This window comes from Lynx canadensis, chromosome D1, assembly GCF_007474595.2.
Source record: "Lynx canadensis isolate LIC74 chromosome D1, mLynCan4.pri.v2, whole genome shotgun sequence".
Lineage (NCBI taxonomy): Eukaryota > Metazoa > Chordata > Mammalia > Carnivora > Felidae > Lynx > Lynx canadensis.
The window spans coordinates 71,645,064-71,671,132 of NC_044312.2; the positions used below are offsets into that span (position 1 = coordinate 71,645,064).

At 47.8% G+C, this 26,069-nt stretch overlaps 1 protein-coding gene across 1 annotated transcript in view; it reads left to right on the top strand.

The window, feature by feature from the left end:
• The window catches only part of INSC (INSC spindle orientation adaptor protein), a 94,173-nt gene that overhangs the window by 44,966 nt on the left and 23,138 nt on the right, over window positions 1–26,069 (top strand). Inside the window, exons 8-9 of the mRNA XM_032595076.1 lie at window positions 4,690–4,815; window positions 23,633–23,804. Coding sequence (XP_032450967.1) covers window positions 4,690–4,815; window positions 23,633–23,804 — 298 coding nt within the window. The remainder of the gene's footprint in view (window positions 1–4,689; window positions 4,816–23,632; window positions 23,805–26,069) is intronic.

Below are 26,069 nucleotides of genomic sequence, written 5' to 3' on the forward strand. Positions count from 1 at the left end.
GTAACATTTGAGCGTTGCTGTCTTGCCATCCACTGTGCTTAATGCCGTTCAGACATTATTTGCTTTAAATCACAAAACCATCCTAGGAAGTTGGTATCAAGTTGTTCTCATCCATAATTGAGTAAATGGTTTAAGGGACTTACTCAAGTTCACACAACTGATCAAGAGTGGAGTCAGAATTAGAGCCCAGGTTTATTTACTTCAGAGCTCATGGTCCCAAAGCCCACAGTGGTGACTTCTGGTTTCATCCTGGCCCTTTAGATTCTTGGGCCAAAGAGTGACTTAGAAGTTCTCAATCCTGATGCATGTTAGAATCGCTAGGGAGCTTTAAAAGTCACACAGCTAGTAAGTGAGGGAACTGGAATTTGAAACTGCCTGCTTGGCAGCAAAGGCTATGCTCTTGCTTACTATTCTGAACTGCCTCTTAGCAACCCTCCTCCTCTTTCTCCTTCTTCTCCTGTTCCTTCCTCTGCCCTTCTCTCTGCCTTCTACAACCTTTGTTATTTTCTGCATCCTTCCTTCTCTCCAAGCATTGTGCTAAGCTTTTCATTCATTATCCCATCTGATCCTCTCAGTGATCTGATGATGTGTAATTATAATTCCCATTTTTGAGATGAGGGAACAGAGGATCAGAGAGAAGGTAAATAACTTGTCCGAGGTCATGCACATTAAGTGCAGATCTGGGATTTTAACTAGATGTTCTGCCTCCAGAATCTTCATCTCAATCTTCTTGTGTCTCGAGTCCTTGGGAGAGAGTAGACAGAAGGCTGAAGCAAAGAGAAGATTCAGTGATGACTCCCATCTTCCCAGCCCGGAAGAGGGTGAGACTGGTTCCTCCAGTGGAGTCACCATGTCTGAGTTTCTAGTCCTGACAGTGACACAGGAGCTGGGAGCCCCTGGTGCACTCTACACAGCATCCTCACTGTTGATGCTCAGGTAGTGTGCCCAACACTGTGACAAATTTGGAGCAAATCTGGGCCTCGAAGTGGCCTGCCCCACCTACCTCCTCAGGGCCCAGTGTGGTCTGTCTTTGGGCCCTTCATCTGTCTGAGGTCTGCCTTCTCAGCCTCTTGGGTTCCTTTGAAGACCAAAGAACAAGCCCAGCCCTCCCTGTGATGGTAGTAGTAAGCCCCATCCCTTCTTGAGCGCAGAGCAGAGCAAACTCCCTTGTGCTATGTCACAATTATCCTGCTCTTCTATTATTTCCCCCATCACTAGCCTACATCCCACAAGTAGCCTCCTCAGCTTTATGACAGCTTATCCCAAGTCTGTCTGAATAATAGATACCATTATACGCATTGGCTTTGATCCCATAGCTTTCTATAAAATTAAACAAGCTCTAGCCAACAGTGCAATTCTGCTAGCTCAGGCGATTCCCAGCTCTACTCTAAGACGAGTGCTGTTCTTGGGTCCTTGAGGGGTTTTCAGGGTGGTCCACACAACTATTCCATGTACCTTCCTCTGGAGCCTCCTTCGTCCTCTCCCTTCCATGTATTCCAACCCTTGGGATACCTTTTATGAAGGTTTGAGACATTCTTCTAACCAGGAAGCTTTCCATAGACTGACCCTCACCTGGGTGAGGCCCTCTCACATACATGAACTCAGTTGTTCCCCCAACAGCTTGGTTGTGTAGCTGCCGTGACCCTGTTTTGTGCCGAAGTTAACCCGCAGCAAAGTCAGGATTTGAACCAGAATCCCCTCAGTCTGGATTCAGCATTTCTTCCCTTGAGATTTCCCAGTAGCTAAAAATGCAAAGAAAGCTATTTTCCACAGGCTTGGCAAACCGTGTAATGAGAACCCAATGCAAATGGGTACTGAGGCTTAAATATAGTTATGCTGAGTTCAGTGCCTCCTCAGCCAAAGGAAGGCTGCCACATTGATCCTGGCTCTCAGTCTGGCATTCTTTGGTGCCATTTCTTTGTTGTCTGCTCCAGATGTAAATACCTACCTACCTGTCCATCTATCTATCGTATCTATCAATGTATCTATCTGTCACTTACCATCTCTATCATCATACATATAAATATTTTATACTATATATGATTAAATATAAACACACGCATAAAAATATAAACATACATATGTGAACACACATATATAAATGTACCTACATACATAAGCACATATATGTGTATAAATAACTTATATCTGGAGGGAGGTCAATAATAACCAGCCGGGCTGGCTGGGGAGAACTTAGGACTTCTGTTTCTTCTTACCTTAAACACTAATTTGATATTACTTAGTGACTCTGAGTAAGGTCTTTATGTGGAACCCTCATCAGATGTCCCAGAGACCATGAGAAAGTAGGAAGACAGGGATAAAGGATGGTGAAGCAGGAAGTCAGAGGGGGTAAGTGTCTTGCTGCACAATAGATTGTATCTTCATCAGAGGAGTGATGTGTGTTTAACATCAGAGTGATTCTCTTTGACCCTTCCACAGCCCCCATGACTCCTTGGCTGCCAGAGCCTGAGTTCAATATGGACCAAGGCAGTCTTGCTCAGTGCTTAGCCCAGCGTCTGACATATACTGCACCATGAATAGTTTTTGGCTGCGTGGATGAATTTATCAGCCATATATGATATGCCCGTTTCCCACCAAATGAACCACCCCAACAGGAAGTAGGAATACGGAAGTTAAAGAACGCTCTCAGCTGATTGTAAAATGTCAGAATTTACGAACTCATCTTGGTGCCTGCAGTGATAAGCAGCAAAACTCTTAGAATGAAGAAGGCTGCCAGGCTGATCTTGGTGGGACGCTGGGAAGGACAGATTTGGGAGGACTTGTTGCAGCGAGTCTGTGCTGGGCCCTAGAAGTCATCGCTGTGGCTTCTTCTAGTTGCTCATTCATTATCTGCGCCCCCAGAACATGAAACAGTGCCTGGTGCTCGGTACATTTTTTATTGAAAGAGTTCTCAGAAATCTGACAGTGGATGATATTTTGCTGGACTCAGGTTCTTACATTTTTTTCAGTTTGGAGAACAGAGTGTAACGGGTTTAGTTAGAGCCAGGGGTGGTGAGGTTAAAGGCGAGTGCCCTCAGGGCCAAGTTCAGATCAATCTTCACAAGTTCTTTACTGCTGCCATCCCCAGGCACCCTTGCAGGCCTTGGGGAAGGGGACGATGGAGGAAACAGGGCAAAGCCAAATGTAGGGTGTCCAACTTCTCCTGCTCTGGACATCCACGGTGGTGTTGCCACAGGTTTGCTGGGCGCCTGGTGAATCTGCTTTGGGATCTAAGAGCCATGGTGGTTCCAGTGATTTCTATAGAATAAATATGGCCAGTTAGGATGAGTGCCTCACCTTACCCCTGGATTCTTCCCAGAATTCCTCCCAGACTGCGGTGAAGTTCCACAAGTTAAAGGTGTTTCCATGCCCAGCTGTCACAAAACAAGTACGCGCTCACACTAAGCTAGGGTGTTTGTTGCTGAAGGTTTTTTTTGTGTTTTTTTTTTCCTTGCAAACTAGAGTAAAGAAGGGAAAACATGGATGATGTAGATTTGGGTGAATGATTTCACCCATCTGGCTTGCTTTTTTTTCCCTCACAAAATGAGTATAAATTCTAGTATTGATATAAATAAAAGTCCTTTTTTGAGTGCCTGCCATGGTGGTTGGAAGGATCTGAGAAGTAATGGTGTTTTCTGGCAGAGGGAGAGCCTGCACAGGGCACTAGGCTTCAGTTCCCTTCACTTGCCTCAGACTCGCTTCTAGAACCTATTTCTGAGGACTCCAGGCTTGTTCTGTGACAGGCTGCTGAGAGGGAGTTGCCAGGTATGTGGAAACTGTTGAATGGTGTTGAGGCTGGCCCTCACAAATATGTCTGCCCTAGCCCCTGGCACCACAGCCCCAGAAGCATTTGGACAGTCCTATTTCCAGTTTGGACCATCAAGGGTGACATTACTTTTGGAGGTGGCATTTCATTGCAGTATGCATTTGAGCATGGAAGTGTGTGTGTGTGTGTGTGTGTGTGTGTGTGTGTGTGTGTATGTATGTATGTAGTTTAGGTGAGGAAGAATTCTTTTTTTTCTATCATCTTCTTAGGTTCTCTGGCTGGTGCCCTATAAATCGGGCTGACAATTTTCTCTTAACAGGAGAAAAACAAGCAAAAGTTTATTAGCATATGCATCACGATTACACATGGGAACACTCAAAGATGAGTGACTCAGAGGCTTGGTTAGAACTTGAACTTATACAGCCTCTTAGCAAGAGAACAATACATTTTTAGAGAACTAAAAAAACAGATAACAGGCAACCTGAAGAGCACTTTGAGTCTCTAAGAGTGGCAAGTTGTAGGAAGGCAAATCTATGGAAAACTGGTGATAGATGAAGGATGGTAGGTAAAGTTTGTTATGAGGATTCCCCTGATGGCATCTCCAGGCTGTAAGGGTCTAAAGATATCTCTGGTGATTAACTTTTGTCCTTCCTAATAGAAAGGGAAAGGGGGATATCTCTGTAAATTTATGTCCTCCTTCTGGCAAATAGGAGGAGGGCAGAGACCTCTGATATCTGCTTCTTCTCAGTTGCCTTCAGCTCAAAATAATCTTTACGGCAAAGTGATGTGTTTGGGGTTGGCATATTCTGCTGCCATAAAGACCCAAAAGCATATCAGCTGAGTGAGGGATGACAATTATTCTTGAGTCAACCCCAGGAAAGGTGACACAGGGAGGTGAAGTGACATTTTCTTTTTCTTGGCAGGAGGGTGGTGTCGTAGCCCTCTTCAAAGTCTGCCGGCAGGATAGTTTCCGGTGCTTGTACCCCCAGGCGCTCCGCACGCTGGCCTCCATCTGCTGTGTGGAAGAGGGTGTCCACCAGCTGGAGAAGGTAAGAGAACAGCTGGCTGGCTGGGTGGGGCTCAAGGTCTCTGAGTCAGGTGGGTAGTGGGCGGGGCCTGACAGATGTGGTGACCACCTGGGCTTCTTCCTCTAAGAACATATTTTTCCCAGGTATTGCTCTAGTGAGGCTGCTGGGATTTTGACTATGGAAGTTGATGAAAGGAAAGGGATTGAGGAATTTGGCCAGGAAGGGCAGGGCCCAGAGGGGCACTCAGCACTTCCTGGGTAGAGAGGCCAATGGTCCAGTGAGCAGAACACAGCAGGAGGCAGGCAGGTAGGGTGTGGAGTGGTGTCAAAGTTCAGGGCTGTTGGTCTTTCACTCATGGCCCCAGTGAAGGAGGAGGATCCTGCTGCCTGGGGAACAGAGTGGGCAAGAGAAGGACAGACATTGGCCCGGGCAAGCAAGTGGGGCTCAACCAAGACAGAGGGATTAGGTAAGGGAAACTGAAGCCGAAGTCCAAGTGTATGTTGGGTCAACATGGCACGGGATGAGTGGGGCCAGAGGGAAGGTAGTGATCTGGTAGACCTAGGTGCCTCAGCCCCTGGCCAACCTAGGGCGATGTGACTAATTCTAGCTACCACCCCCTTCCCCACTCTCTCCAGGTTGTAGGGCTGAGATGGGGGGTACCTTGAGTCTGGTCTGTATTGGGATGGGGCAAGCAAAATGCTCCCCTTCCTCTGTACCTCTGTCCCACAGTCTGGTCCCAGCTCCCAGAAAACCTACCCCCCACCCCCAGCGTCTTCACTTTGGTCTGGACTCCTAGTCAGAGGGTCGTCTCACTTTCCACCTGCCTCTTTCCAAATCTACTCAGGTTATGGGACAGTGTTGTAGGATCATGGACTCAGAGATGCTTTTAGCTGAGGGTGGAGGATAGATGGGGACTTGGCTCATTTTACAGATGAGAAGGCTGTGGATCAAAATGGGGAAGTAATTCATCTGAGGTCATAAAGCAAGATGGTGGAAGAGCTAGCACCACCCCCCTGGGCAGAGCACCCCTTCCTGCAGGGGTGGAAGCCTTTGTATATGTGTGCTTAAATAGCGGAACGGGAAAGGGGGCAGTGACCAAACAGGCGGGCTCCAGGAAGTAAATGCATTGGGCACCTCCAGCTTTCCGTGCTGAATAATCTTCTCTTCTCCCACAAAATCTTCTTCCTTGGGTAGTGGAAACATGGCCAGACTGGTTTTGTTTTTCATCTTCTTTTCCTGCTGGTTACTGGGAAGAACAGGAGGGAAAAAATAGAAGGGTCTTAAATCACCAGTCCTCCAAAAGCCGTGGATTTCTTGGCTTCAGAGAGTTTGCAGAGCAGCAGGAAATTTTTAATCCAGGGAAGAAAACCAGCAGGGCTTTTTTTTTGTTTGTTTAGAGCTAAAAACCTGTGCAGCTGGGAAGTCTGGAGGATATTTTTCCTTCCACCTTCCTGCTGCTGCTCCAAAGCTAGAAGGCACGAATGCATCTTTGCAGGGGCTGCCCTGGCCTGTGCTGATCTAGCCCCCAACACACATCCCTTTTTAACTCACTAGAACCCTGTGAGGTGAGCTCTCTTTATGTCTCCATCTTAAAGGCAAGGAAACTGAGCCTCAGACAGTTTAAGTAACTTGTCTAAGGTCACAAAGTACATTCTAGAGCCAGAATTTGGACCCCGTCTGCCTGAGTCTAATGCCCAGCCAACCTCACCTCTTCCCTGGTTCACTTAGATACTCTCAGAGTGCCTAAAAGCCCCCGCAGCTAAATCAAGGTCACCTCGCTGCTCCTGGCCAATGTGCTAAGCAGCCCCCACCCCCAACTGGCACAGGAGAAGGTAGTCCTAACTGGGCACTCCCCTCTTCCCTGGCAACTTACTTTCTATACACAGACATTCCTGAAACACCTCTTTGCCAGGCAGAGGGGGGATGAGGTCGGCCTGAGAAGAGCCCCCTGGTGGTCAGAACAGCGCCTACACTGTACCGCCGTTGAGCTTGCCTGGTGGCTCCACAGGCCTCCTAATTACATTTGATGCTTGCCTGCGTGTGCAAGCGTCCCCTTTGCACAGATGAGGAAGCGGAGACCTGGAGAGCAGAAATGACCTGTCGCACAGAAATACATGGCTTATAATTCATTCTTTTAGCAGATATTTATCTACTGCTCTTTGCCAGGCACTGTTTTAGGTGCTGGGAGTTTAGCAGTGAACAGAACAGACAACCCCCCCTTGTCCTCATGGAGCTGCCATTCTAGTGCAAGGGGGTGGCAAGTCGTGGCCCGTGGGTCAAATTCAGCCCGTGGCCTGTTTTGAGACAGCCATGAGCTCAGAATGGTTTTTTTTTTCTTCTGTTTTTAAATAGTTAAAAAAGAAATCAGAAGAATAACATTTTGTGCCACATGAAAATTATGCGAAATTCACATTTACAGTTTTTGACCCATGAAATTTTAATGGAACTGGCATGCTCGCTCGCGTAGCTGTTGACTGTCTACTTTTGTGCCACAGCAGCAGAATTGAGTAATTGCAAGAGACCATACAGCCCCACAAAGCCAAAAACATTGACTATCTGGCCCTCGGCAGAAAACGTTCATTGACCCTGGTCCTAACAGGTAATGAGCACATTGTGACAATAACTAACATACATACTTGCTTTGGGTGGGCACTTTGCTCACCTCCCCCCCCCCCTTCCATTGTGTTGGATGATGGTTACTCCTCTGGTGCTGTGATTATCCTCCCTGTTGCTAGAAGGATGGGAGACTTGGAGAAGTGAAGCACCTTGCCCAAGAGCACACAGCTAAACATTGGTCTAGCAGCCTTGTAATTGTAATGGCAGTTCTGCCCAGCCAGAGCCAGCCTGCGCTGTGAACCATTATGCAGACCCAGGACTCAAATCTGACATGTTGAGCCCGATTTCCACCTTCTTTTCCTCCTATCATGCTGCTTCCAAAATTACGAGAAGTTCTAGACCCAGGAAGGGCCAGGGCCTCTCTCACCCCTGCCACGCCCCCTCCCCCAGGTCCTGCCGACACCTGCCCTGTGTGATTTGGGCTGCTGAGCGCTGGCCTCAGAGGCTCCAGTGAGGCCGGCTGTTGTTAGTGTCTAGGGGGGAAGGGGGAGAAGCCTAGAGACAGGCTGGACTGTAGAAACCCCAGCATGACCAGTGAGGCAAAGACGGGATGGGGGGTGTGGTGCCCGGGGCTGTTGCCAGCTACCCACTCACAAGGCCCAATTCATGCACTAGCCAGATAATGTCAAAGTTTCAGCCTTCGGCTGATTTACTGGCCTGAGCTCCTCACTGAGGCCACCTAATTAATTGGCAGTGAGAAATGTGCTGGATTTGGTGAAATTCATCTTTGTCATGTGGCTTTCCCCCCCACCCCACCCCCAATTCCCTCCAACCCTGAAGGGGTCCATTAAATCATGCACAGACCTCACTGTCAGAAGTGTGGGTCTAGCCAGGGCACCAGGCACTCTGCCGCGTGATGCCTGAGCTCTGCCTGGCTTGGGGATCTTGTGTGGTCCTAGATTCAATCGTGGATTCATTTATTCACTCTGTGGAGTCACTTCGGCATCCGCTTCCTCATTCCTTCCGCCATCCGGTCATCCATTCACTCATTCATTCACTCAGTCCATCGCCCACCAATCATGCTACTCATCCACTCCCTCATGGCACATCCACCGAGAAGCAGCCCAGGGCAGTGGGGAAACCACGGCCTTTGATAGTCAGGCTCTCCTGGTTTGGAACCCAGCCTTCTCCACCTATGAGCTTGTGCTACATTTCCCTGAGGAATTTACTCACCTTTCCGGAGGTACAGTCTCCTCAGTTAAATGGGCATGATGAATTCTACCTCCTAGCACTGTCAGAGGAGGATAGATAGACACTGACAAATGGTAGCTATTACGATTATGGCAGGTGCAAGGCTGATCACTGGGGTTTAGAAAATCAGTGGCCTGAGGAAGATTACAGTCCGGTGGACAGGGGGGTACTGACATGGCAGGAGGAGGGGTTGACGTGGTCAAAGACGCCACCCGGTGCACAGTATGGAGAAGCTTGGTGGGGCCAGAGCTCAAGTCCGCACGTCCTTTCCATTTTACCGATGGGGAACCTGAGATTCAGGAACTTTGTCCCCTCTGCTCATAAACGTAGAGCTTTAGAACCAAGTCTGGCTGGTTTTAAAGCATGTACTTTACACTGTGCTGCCTTGAGAAGAGCTGGCCCTTCTGAAGTGGGGACTGCAGGGGAATGGCTTCCAGGGAGCCAGGCCGTGGGTGTTGGCTTGGGCAGGGCTCATTCCAACAGGGCTGGAGGGGTGAAATATCAGAGATACAGTAAAGGCTGCTCCAGAGGTATCTGAAGGGTCTTTCAAGAATCTATCCTTTTTTCAGAGGTCTGGTTCATCCTGGCCACCGCACACCCAGCATCTCCCAGGGTGGCTGGGGAGAAGCCCAGAAGTTTAGACAGTGGAAAGGGCTGTCCCATGGCTGTCAGAGGCCACAGGCTGATGGCACAATCACTGCATGGGATGCTGGTGAAGGCAGCCGCAAGGAGGCCATAGAGCTGGGCTCAGAGGGCCAAGGAGGAGCTCCCAGGGAGGCCAAGGGAAAGTGGCCTCAGTAAAGGCAGAGAGACTCCACAGCTGGCCAGTCGGTGGTGGGGCTGGGTGTCTTTCAGGAGCTCTATGTTCAGTGACCTCTGGGGCCCAGAAGGAGAGACAGTGTTCTCTGAACCCCACGTTGGAGAAGACTGGAGGAAGAAAACAAGGGCCCAGGAGGGAGTGAAGGCCCTAGAGCCATACACACCCCAATAAGAGCAGAGGGACCCTCCTCAGGCTGGGTGGCCAAATGACCGAGCCTGCCTGGACTGGTCAAGGCAGCCTTCCTGCAGGACTGAACAGGGAAGGTGGACTGGCTTACCAAGGGGGAGGACCGTAGGGCTTGGGGAGCCAGATAGGGGGCTGGGGAGCAACCTTGCTTTCCTCTTTATAACATGGGGACACCTCCTCCTTCATGGAGCTGCCATGATGCAGCACAACAATGTGGATACAATGGTGCAATACAACAACGTGGGCGCGGTGCTCAGTGGGGCGCCTGCACAAGGGAGCTCTCAGCCTGTGTTTGCTTCCCTGCCCATTTGTCTCCACCATTTCAGATTGATCTGTAGAAACCCTGCTCCCAAAGAGGCTGAGTTCCGAGGATTTGACAACAGTCCCGGCAGATGTTCTGAGTGGTTAGGGGGATGGCCAGGGCATTGTTGGTGCAGGCGCTGGGGTTGGACAGGGCCAGGGGGACAGGATGGGGTTGGAGGGGGCTGGGGACTAGAGAGAGACTGGGAATCTGAAGGGCAGGGACCTATGGGTCCAGGGCCATAAGTGGTGTGAGGGGGGGCACTCAAAGCCCAATGCTAAGATGGCCTCAGATAACCTCTGAGAAAGTTCTAGTAATTGCTTCCTCCAGCCTTAAGACCAGACACAATCTTGCTTTCAAAAGAGCTTCTTTTTATTCCCATCCCCTTCCTCGTTGTATTTTTTCAAATAAGAAGTTCACCCTGTGCTGGAGCCAAAGGGAGAGTTTAATGAAAATCGATGGAGAAATTAAAGATGGAGAGAAATTAAAGATGAGCAGGGGGGAAGGGATGAGGGCCCAATATCAAGTCCAAGGAGAAAATCATCAGAGGAATGGGAAAAATTCCTGTCTGTCCCCATGGAGCTCCCTCCCCCTCCACTGTTTCCTGGGCCAGCTTCTCGGGATTGAGGTGCCGTGACATCTGAAGGTCTGGGCTGGAATCAGGGGGTGCTGGATTCAGCTACTGAAATCCCAGAGACCCTTGGCAGGAGGGAGCGGGTGCAAAGGGACTGATGAAGAGGTTTTGCCACTCCTGCTGCTGTTTCAAAGGACTTTCTCTCCACTGCTTTTTCCTCGCAGGGTTGCAGGTGGTCATAAATAGGTGATATTAGCCCAAAAAAGTTAGCAGTTTTTCTTTTCTTTTGCCTATTTGAATCTCAAAATCACTATGTAAGGAAGGCAGGGAGAGATGGTTATGCCCAATGTACAGAGGGGAACGTTGAGGCTGAAAGGCATAGAGACAGTGGAGAGGCAGAGCCTGGACTGAGAACCCCATTCTTTTGGTCCCAGCTATGGGTTCCGTTTGCTACAGCCTCCCCTCCACACTCTCATTAGCTGAAAAGGGTGAAGTGTGTGGACCCCAGGGCAAGGCAGCTACCCTATCTGGATGGAGTCAGTTCTAATAAATGTGTCAGTGAGGTTGGGTAGGGAGAGTGGGGCAAGAAATCTTTGCTTAGTTTAACTTGCAGCCCCTTCTTTACCTACGAGTAGCTGCTGGAGAGGGGGGTGGAAGAGAACACTTCTGAATGGAGATCCCAGATGCCCCTCCACCTGGGGCTCAACCCACCCAGGCTTATCAGCTTCCCCCACCCCTCATACCCCCGGGTCTTTGACTGAGTTGGGAGTGGGTTGGGACAGTGCAGAGAACCCCAGGGTTCCAGGTCTGCTGTCTGTGCTGTGACAGACAGGAGTCGGGACTGCCACGGTCACCTTCCCCATCCCTGCAAGGGGGCTGTCTAGAAAGAGTGTGGTTCATCTGCTTCCCTGAGTTTTGAGTCCCCCAAGCTCGTCCCTCTGCCTCGGGAGCAGGGGTGAGGGGACTTGTAGGAGGCCAGGATGTGAAGAGACCAGAACAAAACTAGGCACACTGTCCCACCTCCCTGCAAGCCCCCCACCCCACCTCAGGAGTTCACGCTGGGATTACAGGCCGGTATTGTTCAGGCTGAAGGAAGGCCCTGCTGGCTTGGGGAACTTCACCCCATGCGCAAGCACAACCTGAGTTTGGAGAAGGCGTGGACACACCTGGCAGCCTGAGTGAGCTAAGTGCTTCACAGAGCCAACTGCTCTCTGACACCGACTCTAGGTCCCCATGCGCTATGCAGCAGCGGCCCCTGGTGGATAAGAGCAGCAGTGGCACCCTGTGACTGCCCCAGGCTCTCTTCTGGAGCTGACAAGGCTGGTGGGCTCAGGGCTGGGAACCACTGATCAGGCACAATGTGTCTTGTATGTGTGTGTGTGTGTGTGTGTGTGTGTGTGTGTGTGTGGCAGGGGGTGGGGGGGAGGAGAGTAGGGAATGGGAGTGGGGAGAGAGATTTGCAAATTCAAGGCAACAGGAGCTTCTTCCTATCAACCTAGCTTCCTCTAGCAGGAGGATATGGATACATCTGTAATCTAACATGTCTCTGACTTCCAGAACCCTTCCCAAGCCCCCCAGTTCTCACTGGACCCCAAGCCCCTCGGCCTGGCACGGAGGTGCCCTGTGAGCAAGCTGCCTCCAGCACATTGTCCCCTTGGTAAGCAGGCCTGGCTTCCACGCCCGGTTTCAGCATTTAGTGTGTGTTCACCTTGCATCCCCTCTGAGCCCTGGTCTCACCTTATGTAAAGTAGAGTGTTAATCCATGCCTTGCGGGCTGTGAGGATGAAATAAGTCCATGTGCCACGAATGTGAGTTTTTCCCCTTTCCCGCCAGAGTCCTCTTCCAAATGTCTTCAGGCCTTCCTTGCCCCGGAGCACCTGCCTGGGCTCGGGCGGCTTCGGAGGGCATCTCACCTGCACTTGCTGAAATTGCTCAAGTGCCCTTCTCTGAATGGCCTTCCTGACCTCTCCTCCCTCTTGGTGCTCACGCTGTACCCGGTGCTGCTCCTGGAGCATGTTCCATGTTGCCTGGCCTCGGAGCTCTGTCTAAGCTTCCTACCAACAGACACCGTGTCACCCATCCTCCTCAGGGAAGCGGCTTGCATACCTAGGTGAACAGTGCTTGCTGCATGACTGGATCAGTACTGTTGGAAGAGTTCTGGTGCATTCCCCCTCGTTACAGAAGACAGTGTGGAGGCCCAGTTACTGTTACCACCCAGTGATGTGCAACCCCACATTCCCACTGTTGGCAGCAGGGCTGAGGCCAGAATGCAGGTCATGTGACTTCACTCAGCTACAGCCTGGAACGGCCTCTGTGAGCAGTTTTGCACCCAGGTGTGGGGTGGGAGCAGGGAGTGCAGACATTGTAAGCGTCTCTTCAGTAAGGACAGAATGCCCCAAGATACTCTTTATACCATCTGTCCCTAATAATTTGTCCCAGCTTCCCATCCCCTCCCTCTCCTATGGCTCTGAGCCCAAGTTCTTACGTCCCCAAGCAGACCTTGTCCCGAGGTTGGGGGTTAGTGGGGATAACCTGGGGCCAGCCCTTCCTTGGCCACTGGTTTGCTGGGGACCCAGAAGGAAGTTTTCTAATCTCTAGGAACCTCAGTCTTCTCATTTAGTGGCGGGAAGTGTGTGTTCTGTTGGTACTGTGGGACCCGTGAAGTAATTCTGGAAGACAACTGTGGTGAACAGAAGTCAGAAGTGCTGAGCCGGCTGGACTAGGAATTCTGGTGCCTCTTTCCTGGGGTTGGGTGTGTGTCGAGGGGGCGCTGTTTCTCTAGGAGATGTCAGAGGGGAGCTGGGTACCTCTGTCCCCTGTGGAAGCCTGTGGTCATGTGCATGTCTGTGGTGGGGTGAGGAACAGCAAACCGGGCAAGGTAAAATGTTGGTCAAAGTGCATCGCCTAGGCTGCACCACAAGCGATCTGGTGAGAGCAGCCATTAAATAAGAAGTCCGAGGTCAACATGATGCTAACGCTGGGGAGAAGGGAAGTTGCACTACAGAGAAGCCAGGGTTCCTCAGGGCACTGGACCAGGTGCAGAGATGGAGACGACGTCACCAGCACTGCTTGCCCTCTGGCTTCCGAAGCAGAACAGGTGCTAGTCCGGAGGTGAGCAGGGGAAAGGAAGTTGCTGGGGAGGGGAGGGGACACAGTGAGGAGGCTGAGGGGACAAGAGAGGTATGGGTTTGGGGCAGACTTGCCCAGGGAGGACCCACTTCCTGGGAACAGCCCAAGCACCGACAACAGGTCTCCCAAAGCACAGAACCAGGACCAGTGTCCTCGGTCCCTGCCAGCAAGCAATAGGGCCTCTAGTCCCACTCAGAGACAAAGAGACACAGGGAGAGAGAAGGGGGATGAGAAAGAGGAAGAGACTTAGAGAAGCATGAGGGAGGGAGAGGAGATGGGGAAACACTGGCACAGATAAGGAACGACACAGTTTCCCAAGGAGTGTTTCATTCTCTTTGGGTTGCTTCAGAAGTATGAAGTCCTTTGCAACACTGTGATAGCTGGACATGAAGTGCCCTGATTGTGATCTGCTCAGGCATAGAGTGATCTCTCATGATGATTTTAATTTCAGTCTCCCAATAAGCAATGATTTTGAGCATTTTTCCATATCCTAAGTGACCATTTGGTTATCTCTTTCTGTGAAATATCTGTCTGAGACTTTTGCCCATTAAAAAAATGACTTCTTTGTCTTTTTGTTATTAAATTCTAAACTTGGAAAAATATATTGTGCATATGAATCCTTTGTCAAGTATATGTATTGCGAATATCTATTCTCAGCCTGTGGTTTGCTTTTTCATTTTCTTAATGGTGTCTTCTGATGAATAGAAATGCTTAGCTTAGGTAAAGTCTAGTTTATTGATCTGTTCTTTTGTAGTTGATGCTTCTTGTGTTCGTTTAACATATGTTTGTTTTCCCCCAAATCATGAAGATACGCTATATTTTCTACCAGGATCTTTATTGTTTTATATTCCATATTTAGGTCTATGATCTATTTCACATTAATTTTTTTAATGACATTCAAAGTTCAGTGTTTTCCATATGATATCCAATTAAGCCAACAGCATTTATCAAAAAGACCATCTTTTCACCATTTAATTAAAGTGATGCCATTGTTGTAAGTAAAGTGATGACATACGCATGAGTCTGTTTCTGGAGTTTTTTTCTGTTCCATTAGTCTTTTTGTCCATTCTGGTGCCAATATGGTACTAAGTCACTGTTGTCTACAATAAAATTTGTTTTTGGTAGTATCCTCCAAATTTGTTTTTCTTTAAGATTATCTTGGTAATTCTAAGCTCTTTGCCATTGTATGTATATTTTAGAATGTACTTGTTAATTTCCATAGACACACCTGCTAAGGTTTTGATTGAGATTTCTTTAAATTTACAGGGGCGCCTGGGTGGCGCAGTCGGTTAAGCGTCCGACTTCAGCCAGGTCACGATCTCGCGGTCCGTGGGTTCGAGCCCCGCGTCGGGCTCTGGGCTGATGGCTCAGAGCCTGGAGCCTGTTTCCGATTCTGTGTCTCCCTCTCTCTCTGCCCCTCCCCCGTTCATGCTCTGTCTCTCTCTGTCCCAAAAATAAATAAACGTTGAAAAAAAAATTTTTAATTTATAAATAAATTTTGGGATAATTGACATCTTAAACAGTATAGGGTGTTCCAGTCAATAAATGTAGTATACCTCTATTTATGCAGATTGCTTTTAATTTCTTTCAGCAATAATTTGAGTTTTCAGTGTCAATGTCTTGCACATTTTTTAGAGTTATTTCTGGGTATGTTTTTATGTTGATTAAGTGTTATTTAAAAATTATTATTTTCTAATTGTTGCTGATACATAGAAGATGCAATTTTGAATATACTGGTGTGTAGATTCTTTTGGATTTTATACAGATTTGGATTGTGTACAATTTATGTGATCCATAAATTATGACACTTCTGCTTTCTCTTTTCTGATTTTACTTTTTTATTTATTTTTCTTGTCTTATTGTATTGGCTACAGCCATTGTAAAATGTGAAACAGGAGTGTTGATAATGGATATCTGTCTTGTTAGTCATTTGGGGGAATTCTTTCAATGTTTCATGATTTCATTGTTAACTGTGATATATCATTATACTTTTAAGGATTAGATAACAGGCTTAGAGAAAGTGAGTAACCTGCTCATTTCACCAAGTCAGCAAGTAGTATAGCTGAATTGTGAAGCCAGACTTTCTCCTAAGATTGTGCAGCTTCTACTGTATCACAGTTACTTCTGGAACAGTGATGCTCAACTAGGGATTCCCATTGGCACTGAGGAGTCTTTAAAAATATTGATACCAAGACTCTACCCCAGATTAATTAAATCAGATTTTCTGGTGGTAAAGCACAGGCATGAGTATTTTAAAACTTTCCTAGATGATTCTAATCCTCTGAGAACCAGGCTAAGAACCACTAATCTCGAAGCACTTTTGGTACTGTTCCCAACCCAGCTGTGCCGGGTCGTGCTTTACTGAAAACTTGACTTTTTTTTTTTTTTTTTTCACATCAGCACAGGCCTGCTCACCCTAACCCAAAGGGAAGTGAACTTGTTCTCACTGACCTTTTGGTAGTTTCTCACAAACTCCACTGCTTCTACCCCCAAATGCCTTCAGAGCATTTGTTTGACAATCTGCTTTAAAGAAAATCATCTGCTTGACAGGTGATTTTTTTTTTTTTTTTTGGTCAATAAAATAAAGTGATTTAGTCCCTGATTTTTAAATTTTTTTTTCTTCAATATATGAAATTTATTGTCAAATTGGTTTCCATACAACACCCAGTGCTCATCCCAAAAGGTGTCCTCCTCAATACCCATCACCCACCCTCCCTTCCCTCCCACCCCCCATCAAACCTCAGTTTGTTCTCAGTTTTTAAGAGTCTCTTATGCTTTGGCTCTCTCCCACTCTAACCTCTTTTTTTTTTCCTTCCCCTCCCCCATGGGTTTCTGTTAAGTTTCTCAGGATCCACATAAGGGTGAAAACATATGGTATCTGTCTTTCTCTGTATAGTCCCTGATTTTTCTCCACCTCAATAACTCACCTCTCTCTACCTCACTGACTTGCTTGCCAGACTGGTTATATAATCCCTTTCATCCATTGTCCCATTCTCTATTACATATTCATATTTGTTTTATCCACTTTGACACTTAGTTTTTAATCAAAGACTCTTGTTTGAAATAGCAAAGGAGGTTGAGTGGTGTCTGGGATATGTTAGTTTGGGAGGAGAATGATATTATCCTTCTGGAGGATACTTTCTGTAGCTTTCTACTGAGCTGTCAGCTCTACCAGCACTCCTTAAAACAAATACCTCATGTTATAAAGCGAGCCTTTAACCTCTTACCTTGTTCACAGATTCTGTGCTGGACCTTGCCCTGATCTGGTTTACATCCTGTATTCAGATTTTGCTTCTGACCGATGGATTCATTTATTCCACCTAATGCTTTGCCCTGTCCCTTGCCCCACACTTCTCTTTGCTTCCTTAGGTATGACCCTTGCTTCCTTCTCTATGATTGAATTTTCCCTCTGGCTATATCCTGGGCAAACAGATCTATCCTGCCTGGTCCCATGAACAGGATTACAGCTGCTCTTTGGTTCCCACTTGTCTTTTTTTTTTCCCCTGCAGACTGTAAGTGTCTGAGTGGATAGAAAGGCAAAGGAGGAAATTTTGGGGTCTTTAGGTCATGCTCCCTCCCCTGTGGCTGAGTTACCACTGCATTTGTGTGATTCTGTTTAACTGTTACAACCCAGTGACCAACTCTTCTGCCTTTCCCTAAAACCTAAACATGCAGAAAGGAACTGGAAAATAGCAGCCAGCACCAGTATATATTACGTACTAGCCAGTGTCCCTTAGATATTTGCGTAAAAGTCACCAGTGATACTTTTCCAATAATCAATAGGAAAACATTGCTCATAAACCTGATGTGATGTTTACTGTGTATTTTGGGCTCTTCAACTGCATTGGTCTCATGCTCCTTCACCCTCACTTCAGGGAGAATCTCAGCATTCATCAGTTCCCTCTGTGTCCAGATCGCAGGTCCATCAGCCCTGCTGCCCAGGTGATGACCAGGCCAGACCATCCTCATCACCACTTGTATGATCTCCCACGAGGAAAGCTTGGCCTTGGGCCCAGACCCATCCCATTCCATGTAAAAGCTAATTACATAGAAGTGCTTCCACCCGCAATTTCTTTAGGGATATGAAAATGCTTTGATTAGATTGTTCTCCTGGAATCATTAAGTTTATGTCTGGGGATGGGAAGTGGGTAGTTTGAGAATGGAGACTTTCCAGAAATGGGACCAGTATTTCAGGAAGCTGGCCTCAGTCTGGGACACTCCTGGGCCCATCGTAGGAGCTAAGCTAAGCAGCCCCCATCAACCTGATCCTCTCATCAGCTTCTTTCCTCACTGCCATTCCCAAAGGCTGCCCAGAGGGGCCCAGGGCAAAGAGTGGGGAGACCGGGATGGGAGTCCTGGCCCAGGCATTGATGTGCTTCATGGCCTTGGTGATCTCTTTCCATCCCCAGGTCTCTGTCTCCCCATAATTCAGCCTACTGTATTAACTGCCATATGTTGGGCCTCAGCTGGGTGCTGGGGACCAGAGAAGATTGAATACAGGAGCTGCCTAAAGCAGCTCAAATCTGGTGTAGAGTGGACATATAAACCTATGAGGACAACCTGACGCAATAAGTGCTCTAGTTGTGGTCAGACCAGAGTGGTGTGGCAGCTTGGAGGACAGAGACACTCTGTCTGGGGGAGGCAAGTGCGTGTTCACAGGAGAGGTGACTTCTCACCTGGGTCTGAGAAGGAAGTGGGGAGGGAAGACATGGAAGATGACCACTCGAGCTTTAGGTGAACGGGTTTGAGGGGCCTATGGAATATTTAGTCAAATTAGCCTTGGAGTTAAACATCAAGGGATCCAGTAGCAGGTTGGAAATGTAGGTGTGGATATCAGGAAAGAAGATCAGGGCTGGAAAGCCAGGTTTAGGGGTCATCGTAGTGAGTCAGTCACTGAGGCTACTTGCCTTGGGTACTATTGACTGAGATGGCACAAAGGGGGCTGGAAGGGAAACCGGGGGTAAGCTACCTTAGGTGGATGCAAAGGAGGAGAGACTAAATAAGTGGTATTTAGCTGGGAGGAGATGAGCCCCCCAAATGGAGTATCATGGAGTCCCAGGCAGGAGAGAGTTCCCAGCGGGGAGAGGTGTTGTAAAGGCCAAATCATAGAGAGACTGGGAGGCTGGTCTCTGTACCAGACAAGTCCCCAAATCCTTTTTAAGCATGTAATCTCTCTCCCTCTCTCCCTTAACTTCTCTATGTGTCTGTCTTTGTTTTTCCATCTCTTGTTTCTTCCTGATTCATCTTTGAACCAGTGCCTAGTTCAGCCCATCATAAGGTAGGTGCACCGTTAATGTCTGATGAGCTTTAAAGAGATGCAGAATTGTACTACTTTTCCCTCTGTTCTCTTTCAAGGGATTATAGTTATTCCTCTTATTGGTGCTGGTCAGGTATTGAAATAGGAGTCACTCCCCTTTAAAAATCCTAGTTCTGGGCTGCATGAGCTGAGGTGTCTAGATGAGTGGGGAAACCCGTGGGCCTCAACCCAAAGGGCTGAGGTACCCAGTGGTGTCTCAGTTTCAGAGGAGCCTACAGAAAGGTGAATAGGACTCAGGGTCCCAGATCTAGAGATGGCTACAACCATCAGATGGGGATGGGGTGGGATGATGGTACCCCCATGTGGCAGGTGTGGTACATGCATTATCTCCGTTAACTTCCAATATCCTCTGAGAGTGGTATTTTTACTCCCACTTATAGAGAAAGGCTCAGAGAAAGTACAAAAGTTGTGCAGCTAGTAATGTGCAGAAGCGGGATTCAGACCCAGGGAGGTGTAATTCCAGAGTGTGTGCATGTTCAGATGCTACAGGAATTGGTTCAGGTGCTGGGAAGCCTGAAGCCCAGTGGAGTCGTCCCCTTAAGGGCCTCCCACTGTGATGAACTGATTGGGTTGGGGCTGCTGAGATAATGATGCACACGGAAATCAACTTGGGCTAGTGGCATCTTGCTGACAACAGACTAAGTGGCAGGTCATTAGCATCAGAGCCAAAAGCCCAGGAAGTTGACCTATGTGACAATCGACCAAATGGAAAAATGAGCAAAACACATAAACAGGTGATTAAGAGAGAAAATCCAAATGGCAAAACCCAAAATCAAACCAAACCTAATCAAAGTAAAATGAAAACATGAAAAGAATCTTAGCTTCATTATAGAAAGTGAAAACATGCATATTAAAATAAAAATTCTATATACCCACCAAACTGGCAGAAACAGAATCTGACAGTACCAAATGTTGACAAGAATATGGACTTAAAAGTGAGTTTATACATTGCTGGTAGGACTATAAATTGCTATAGCTGTTCTGCAAAACAACTTGGCAACACCAGTGAAATTAAAGATATGCAAATCCTATGAGTTAATAATTCCACTCCTCATGTGAGACCCCTGGAGAATCTGGTATGGATGCACCAGAAGACACGTGGGAGAATATTTATAGAGGCACTGTATATTACAGCAAAAACTGGGAAATGACTCAAACTACCATCAACAGGAAAATACATAAATGAATTACGATAAATTTATACAATGAAATACCACACGGCAGTGAAAATAGCCACATGCACCAACAGGGAGGAGTTTCCCAAACATAATGCTGACTATGGAAAAACCAAATTGCTATATGCAGTGTGATACCATTTGTGTCAAGTTCAAAGCCTTGTAAAACTAAATGTATACATGCAATAAATCAGGGAATAATTAAGCACAAAATTCAGGATAGGGGCCCATCCAACACTGAAAAGCAGAGGTATGAGATCAATAACTGCATACAGGGGGCTTTCTGGTGCCATTTCATTCCTAATATTAGAATTTCTGGATGGGACGCCTGGGTGGCTCAGTCAGTTAAGTGTCTGACTTCAGCTCAGGTCATGAGCTGGCGGTCTGTGAGTTCGAGCCCCGCTTGGGCTCTGTGCAGACAGCTCAGAGCCTGGAGCCCGCTTCCGATTCTGTGTCTCCCTGTCTCTCTGCCTCTCCCCAACTCATGCTGTCTCTCTCAAAAATAAATAAAACTTTAAAAAAAACTAAAAAAAAAAAGAATTCTGGATATTAGGCATATACATATATAAGTGTTCATTTCATTATTTTTTATACCTCATACATTTTTAATACACACACACGACACACAGATGTATTCTCTTTTGAAGGGACGACATATTTCCTAATTAACAAGATACCAAAAGAGATCTGAAACATACAAAATAGAAGGAAAGCAGAACAGTGGACAGTTACATAGATAGGACGACATAGATACTCTTCTCTGGGAACCGAAGGGCAGAAGAGGAATCAGGCTAGGTCAGGGTTACTTTCCTGGGGTCAGGAATCTGTGGAATCCATGTTTCCAAGTTGACTGTTTCTCGGGAGCTGCTCATTCTGGTAGTGGTCTTTGCTCACAGTATCTCCTCCATCTGCAATGCCATTACTCTTCTTTACTCATCTAAAGTGTGTCTTCTTCAGTCAAGTTTTACTCACTTGCATTTATTTCCCACTTAACCCAAAGCCTACTATGTGTGAGGCCCGGAGCAGCCATGAGTGAACAAACTGTGGTACCCAGGCTTACAGAGCGTCCAGGGGAACAGGGGAGATGGAAAGACAAGGGAGAGAGAATCACATCACAGTGGTGCTGCTCCAAATTGTTGGTGCATAAAGTCATCTGTGTGTTTTATTAAAAAGCAGATTCTGGCCTCCCTAGAGTCAGTCTTACTGAATAGGTCTGGGGGAGGGGGCAGGAATGTGCATTGAAGAAACCCTTAGTGAATTTAGTGCAGCTGGTCCACAGACCCCACTTGGAGAAACTGTGTGATAAATGCTATGGTGCCAGCAGATGTATTTGGGCATGAGCTCCAAGGGCTACCTCCCCCAGCTGGAGTGTGGACATTAAGTCAGGGTGGCTTCCAGCGGCCTCTGCGTAGGGCGTCCTCATTGGAAATCACATTATAAAATGGTTATTTGTGGATGAGTCACCTGCCCCACTACATGGAACACCCTGCCCTGGCTCACTTCTGCTTGGCACACAGTATGTGCTCGGGAAGATCGTACCCAGCGGGTTTCCTGAGGAGCAGTCTGGGTTGGGAAGCAGGTCTGGTGTCTAGGCCTTGATGGCAAAGCCCTTGGAGACTATTAAGTCCTTGGCCTCTCTAGTGTGTTCTGATTGGCCCATCTCCCCGTGTGTTGGGGACTAGGTTTGGGTCCAGTTTGGGTTTGACCAGCATTCTCAACGGGGTTGGGGAATGCAACTCCATTTGTATCCAAAGTCAGACTGAGGAGACCAGATCATTGAGACCTGTAGCTATAACCTTGGATGGTGCCGGAAGGGGAAAAGGGATAAAGGCCAGACAGGTCTAAGTGGTTTCTTACGTTGTTAGTAGGGCTGCTTCCTGTTTCTAGGCCCAGAGCAGCCCCTTTTCCTTTCCTGGGCTTAACTGAGGCCCCACTCTTAAGGCCTATTAGATACCTGGCATGACTCCAGTCCTGCCAGTGGCCACCGGGCTGCTGTTTGTTCTTTTTTATTAGGCACACACAGGTGAGTTTTATTGCGGACAGCTCCCCCAGCTCCTGTTCCCACATTTGTCTCTTTTGAGTCTGAGATTGCCAAAGGCTTTTACAGCTAATGGACCTTACAGCTCCCAAGAGCCATTTAAGGGAGGCCCAGAACTCAGTGGTGGTAATTAGTCAAAAGAAACACTGACCTCTGGAGACCCGCTTAAGTTGAGTGGCAGTAAGTGAGGGTGTAGGGACAGGAGGCCCAGACCTATGGCAGGCAAGGGGAGCATCAGCACAGGTTTCTCCCCCTTTCACCTCTCCCTGGTTCTTCCCTGGTCTCATCCCTACCCCCGACTCCTAACAGGGGAAGGACGTCTTGGTGCCGGGTGACAGGGTCCTCAGGCAGGCTGGTGTCCTGGGGCATCTAAGGGGCTGCAGGAGCCCTGCTGAGCCAACCTTGATAAGTTACTACCCACCCACTCACCCAGCCTTTCTCCAGAAAGCCTCATCTACTGACCTTTGATGGTGTCAGTAGGTGGAGGTCTGAGTTCCACTCCTCAGGAGGCAGTATGATGTCCTGATAAAAACCATGAGCTTTGAGGCTAGACAATTGGGGCTCAAATTCTCAACCAACTACTTTGAAAGTCTGTGATCTGGGGCAAGTCACTGAACCTTTCTGTGCCTCAGTTTCTTCCTGTCTACAATGGGGATACTAATAATACTGACCTCAGAGAGTTATTACAAGGACTAAATGGTGCATGCACTGCGCTTGGAGGGCTGGCTGGCACGTAGTGAGCACTTGAGAAGCAGAAGCTGTCGTTGTGCCAAGATGAAGTCTGATCGGGGCAGAACTGGGAAGCTGAAGTCTTTATCCGGCATCCCTATCCCACCATGCCAGGTTCGTTCCTCTCTGGTTGGGAAGAGAGAGCAAGCCTCCAGGGAAGCAGCCCTCTTTTGGGGGTGGGAGGGGAGGGTGGTGGAGGACACGATGGGGGGGAAGGACGTTGATCTCAGCCTAGTGCTGACCCAAGGAAGGGGGGAGGGAGCCAACATTTGACAAGCATCTTTCCTGGATCCGCATTGCCTGTTTCATCGCCTTAACCCCCAACACCCTGTTGGTGGATGGAGAATACAGAGTCTCAGAGAGGTTAAGCAAGTAACGCTAAGTCACACAGTGCAAGTAAGAGGGGGCTGGGGTTGGAGCTCGAGGATGTGGGAGTTCTAAGTGACTGGTCTTTCTACTGTATTTTGCTGTGGTGGATGGTCAGGGCTTAGCCCTTGGGCACTTGGCTTGATGTCTGCTCTCTAAGAAGCCCGTGGGAGGTCACTGATCTCTGCTGGAGCCAAAGGATAGGCCTTCAGATGCCGGACTTGGGGTCATTCTGGGGGCCTTGCCGCTGGGTTGTCCCTGGCTCCACACAAAGTCCTGGCTTGCTCTGGGAATCCAGCGCTGGACCCTGAAAGGGGTTTGTGTCTGTCTCATTACTGTCATGAGCAGTGGCACTCTCCCAGGAGACATGGGAACGTGTCCTCTCTTCCCCTGCAGGTGGACGGCGTTCTTTGCCTGGCCGACATCCTGACCGATGACAGCCACTCAGAGGCCACACGGGCTGAGGCTGCGGCTGTGGTTGCCCAGGTCACCTCCCCACACCTGCCCTTTACTCAGCACCTCGGCAGCTTTCTGGAGAGCATGGAAGAAATCGTGACAGCTCTTGTCAGTGAGTCACCCTGGGCGGGAGGGGCCTGATGTGTGAGTGGGACTTGTCACAGTTGTCTTCAGGAGAGGCCAACGAGGCCTTCCTGCCCCCCAACACCCACACTCGCTGCACCCCACGTAGCTCCTGAATTGATGTCACGCTAGCTGAAATCCCACTGTTAATGTGTCAGCATCAGGATTTAAAGAGCTCTGTTGTCACGTCTCCTGTTAAAATGCATGCCGCCCTCTGAGAAGCTCCCTGATCTGAGGTCACATTGGGATGAACTGGCCTTTCAGATCAGAGACCAGGACAAGCCCCATGGAGAAGTATAGGACCTTGAATTTTGGGGTTCAGATCCTTGGCAAGAGAGACTCTGATGGGCTTTGTTACTAAAGTTAAAGTCTCAGACTATTGCACCCAATGAATGTGGCAGCAATGACGAGGCAAAAATCTTCTCAGAAGGCACTGGCACACCCCAGCCCACCACCTGCAGTCCCCCACCCCGATCCCACGTCGTGAAAACTCTGATACTTGTAGGTTCCCCTATTCAGATTTATGTCCTCCTGGTTGGAGAATCATAGCCTGAGATCTAGAATACTCTCTTCCTCCGGTTTTCCTTTGCAAAACAGCATAAACCAGGACTTGTCTGGATCAAATCTTCAGGAAACTTGTTTGGCAATCCACATCCTTTCTTTTGTAGGTGCTGGCAAGGATGTGTGTTTCTACTTCTATCCTTATCTCTGCAACTGCGTCCATATCTTATTGAAACTGAATGAAAGTTAATCTCATCAGAAGATTTAGGGTTCACTCTTGGAATCATCACACCAGGGCTGGAAAGATTTGGAATAGCACAAATTTAGGGGCAGCACAGACTGGATTTGGAGTGAATATTCGGGTGTGGATTTTTTTTGTCTTTCCATTCATCCCCTCAACAAGTAGCTTTTGTCCGGCAATCCCGTGCGGGCCCTGTGTAAGATGCTACCATCTCACAATTTCCCTAATATATAAAACATGGGGTTGGAACCATTTCTCTTGAGTCTTTCTGGCTCTAGAATTTTAAGATCTATGAGTACTTTTCCCCTAATATATAAAACATGGAGTTGGAACCATTTCTCTTGAGTCTTCTAGCTCTAGAATTTTAAGATCTAAGAGTATTTTGAACCTAAGAGTCATCAGCTAAGCTGACTTTATGGCTGATTCTAGTCACTGGGGCAGTGGCACCGATAGGCCAGGCTGGGATAAATAAATTGGCCAATATCCACATTTATTCAAAGTTGAGAAAACACAGAAGTCAATAGTTGAAAGTCTTGGCTGGAGGGAACTCAAGAGACCCTAAAGTTAAATGCTCACTCTATAGTAGGAGAAACCTAGGCCCAGGGAGGTTGAGGAACCTTCTTGAGGAAACATAACAGTGTTAGGATTCACTTATGCCAGGATTCTCTCCTACTCAGCTATCCTCCGAACCCAAGCAGGAACATAAATGAGTTGAAGAGGGCCAGATGGAAGAAGAAAATAAGAAAATTTGAATCTTGTATGGAATTGAAAAGCATGAGCACTGACGAAAGAGGGGGGAGGTCACTGATAAACTCCTGTCAATTGTTGCCATGTAGAAAAGGCCAATTTTTAAAGATAAGACAAGATTCCTAAGTTTTATAGAAAATCTCCCAATGTATAAGTGATTGCCAAAATACCCACAAACAAACATGCCAAAACCTATATAGTCTAAACGAGCTATCACTACTGCCATTTCTCCATTCCGACTTTTTGCTCAGGTTGGGTTTCTCCCTGAAGGAAAGGATCCTATTTATTTCACCCTGATGAAGATGCATTGTGGAGTTTGCTCTGAGAGTCAGCAGATAGGATACATCTTCTGGGCAGGATGCCAGGGCTCTGTTCTTTGGTGGGAAATAGCCCTCCAATTTCTTGCTATTCCCTGGAAACATTTATAAATGAGTCACTGGAATCCTCAACTTAATCTTTCTTACGCATCCCAGGTGACTCAGACTGTAGTTTAAATAAATGTGCACCCAAATTAAAAGGCACTTAGATGGTTGTGTTAATAATTGCTGCGTTGGCGGCAACCGTGACTGTATAAGAATTAGTGTGGGTGTTTGGATCTAGAAGAAATCTTTACAGCAAAGTGGGCCAGTGAGTCCTGTCATCTCACTCCAAACTTTGAGTATAGTGAGGTGGCCTGAAAGAGGTTGGCTGTCCCCAATGGTTTCCCAAAATTAGAGCATGGGGCAGTCATTGGAAAAGAGAATATGTAGAATTCTTAATTCCTGC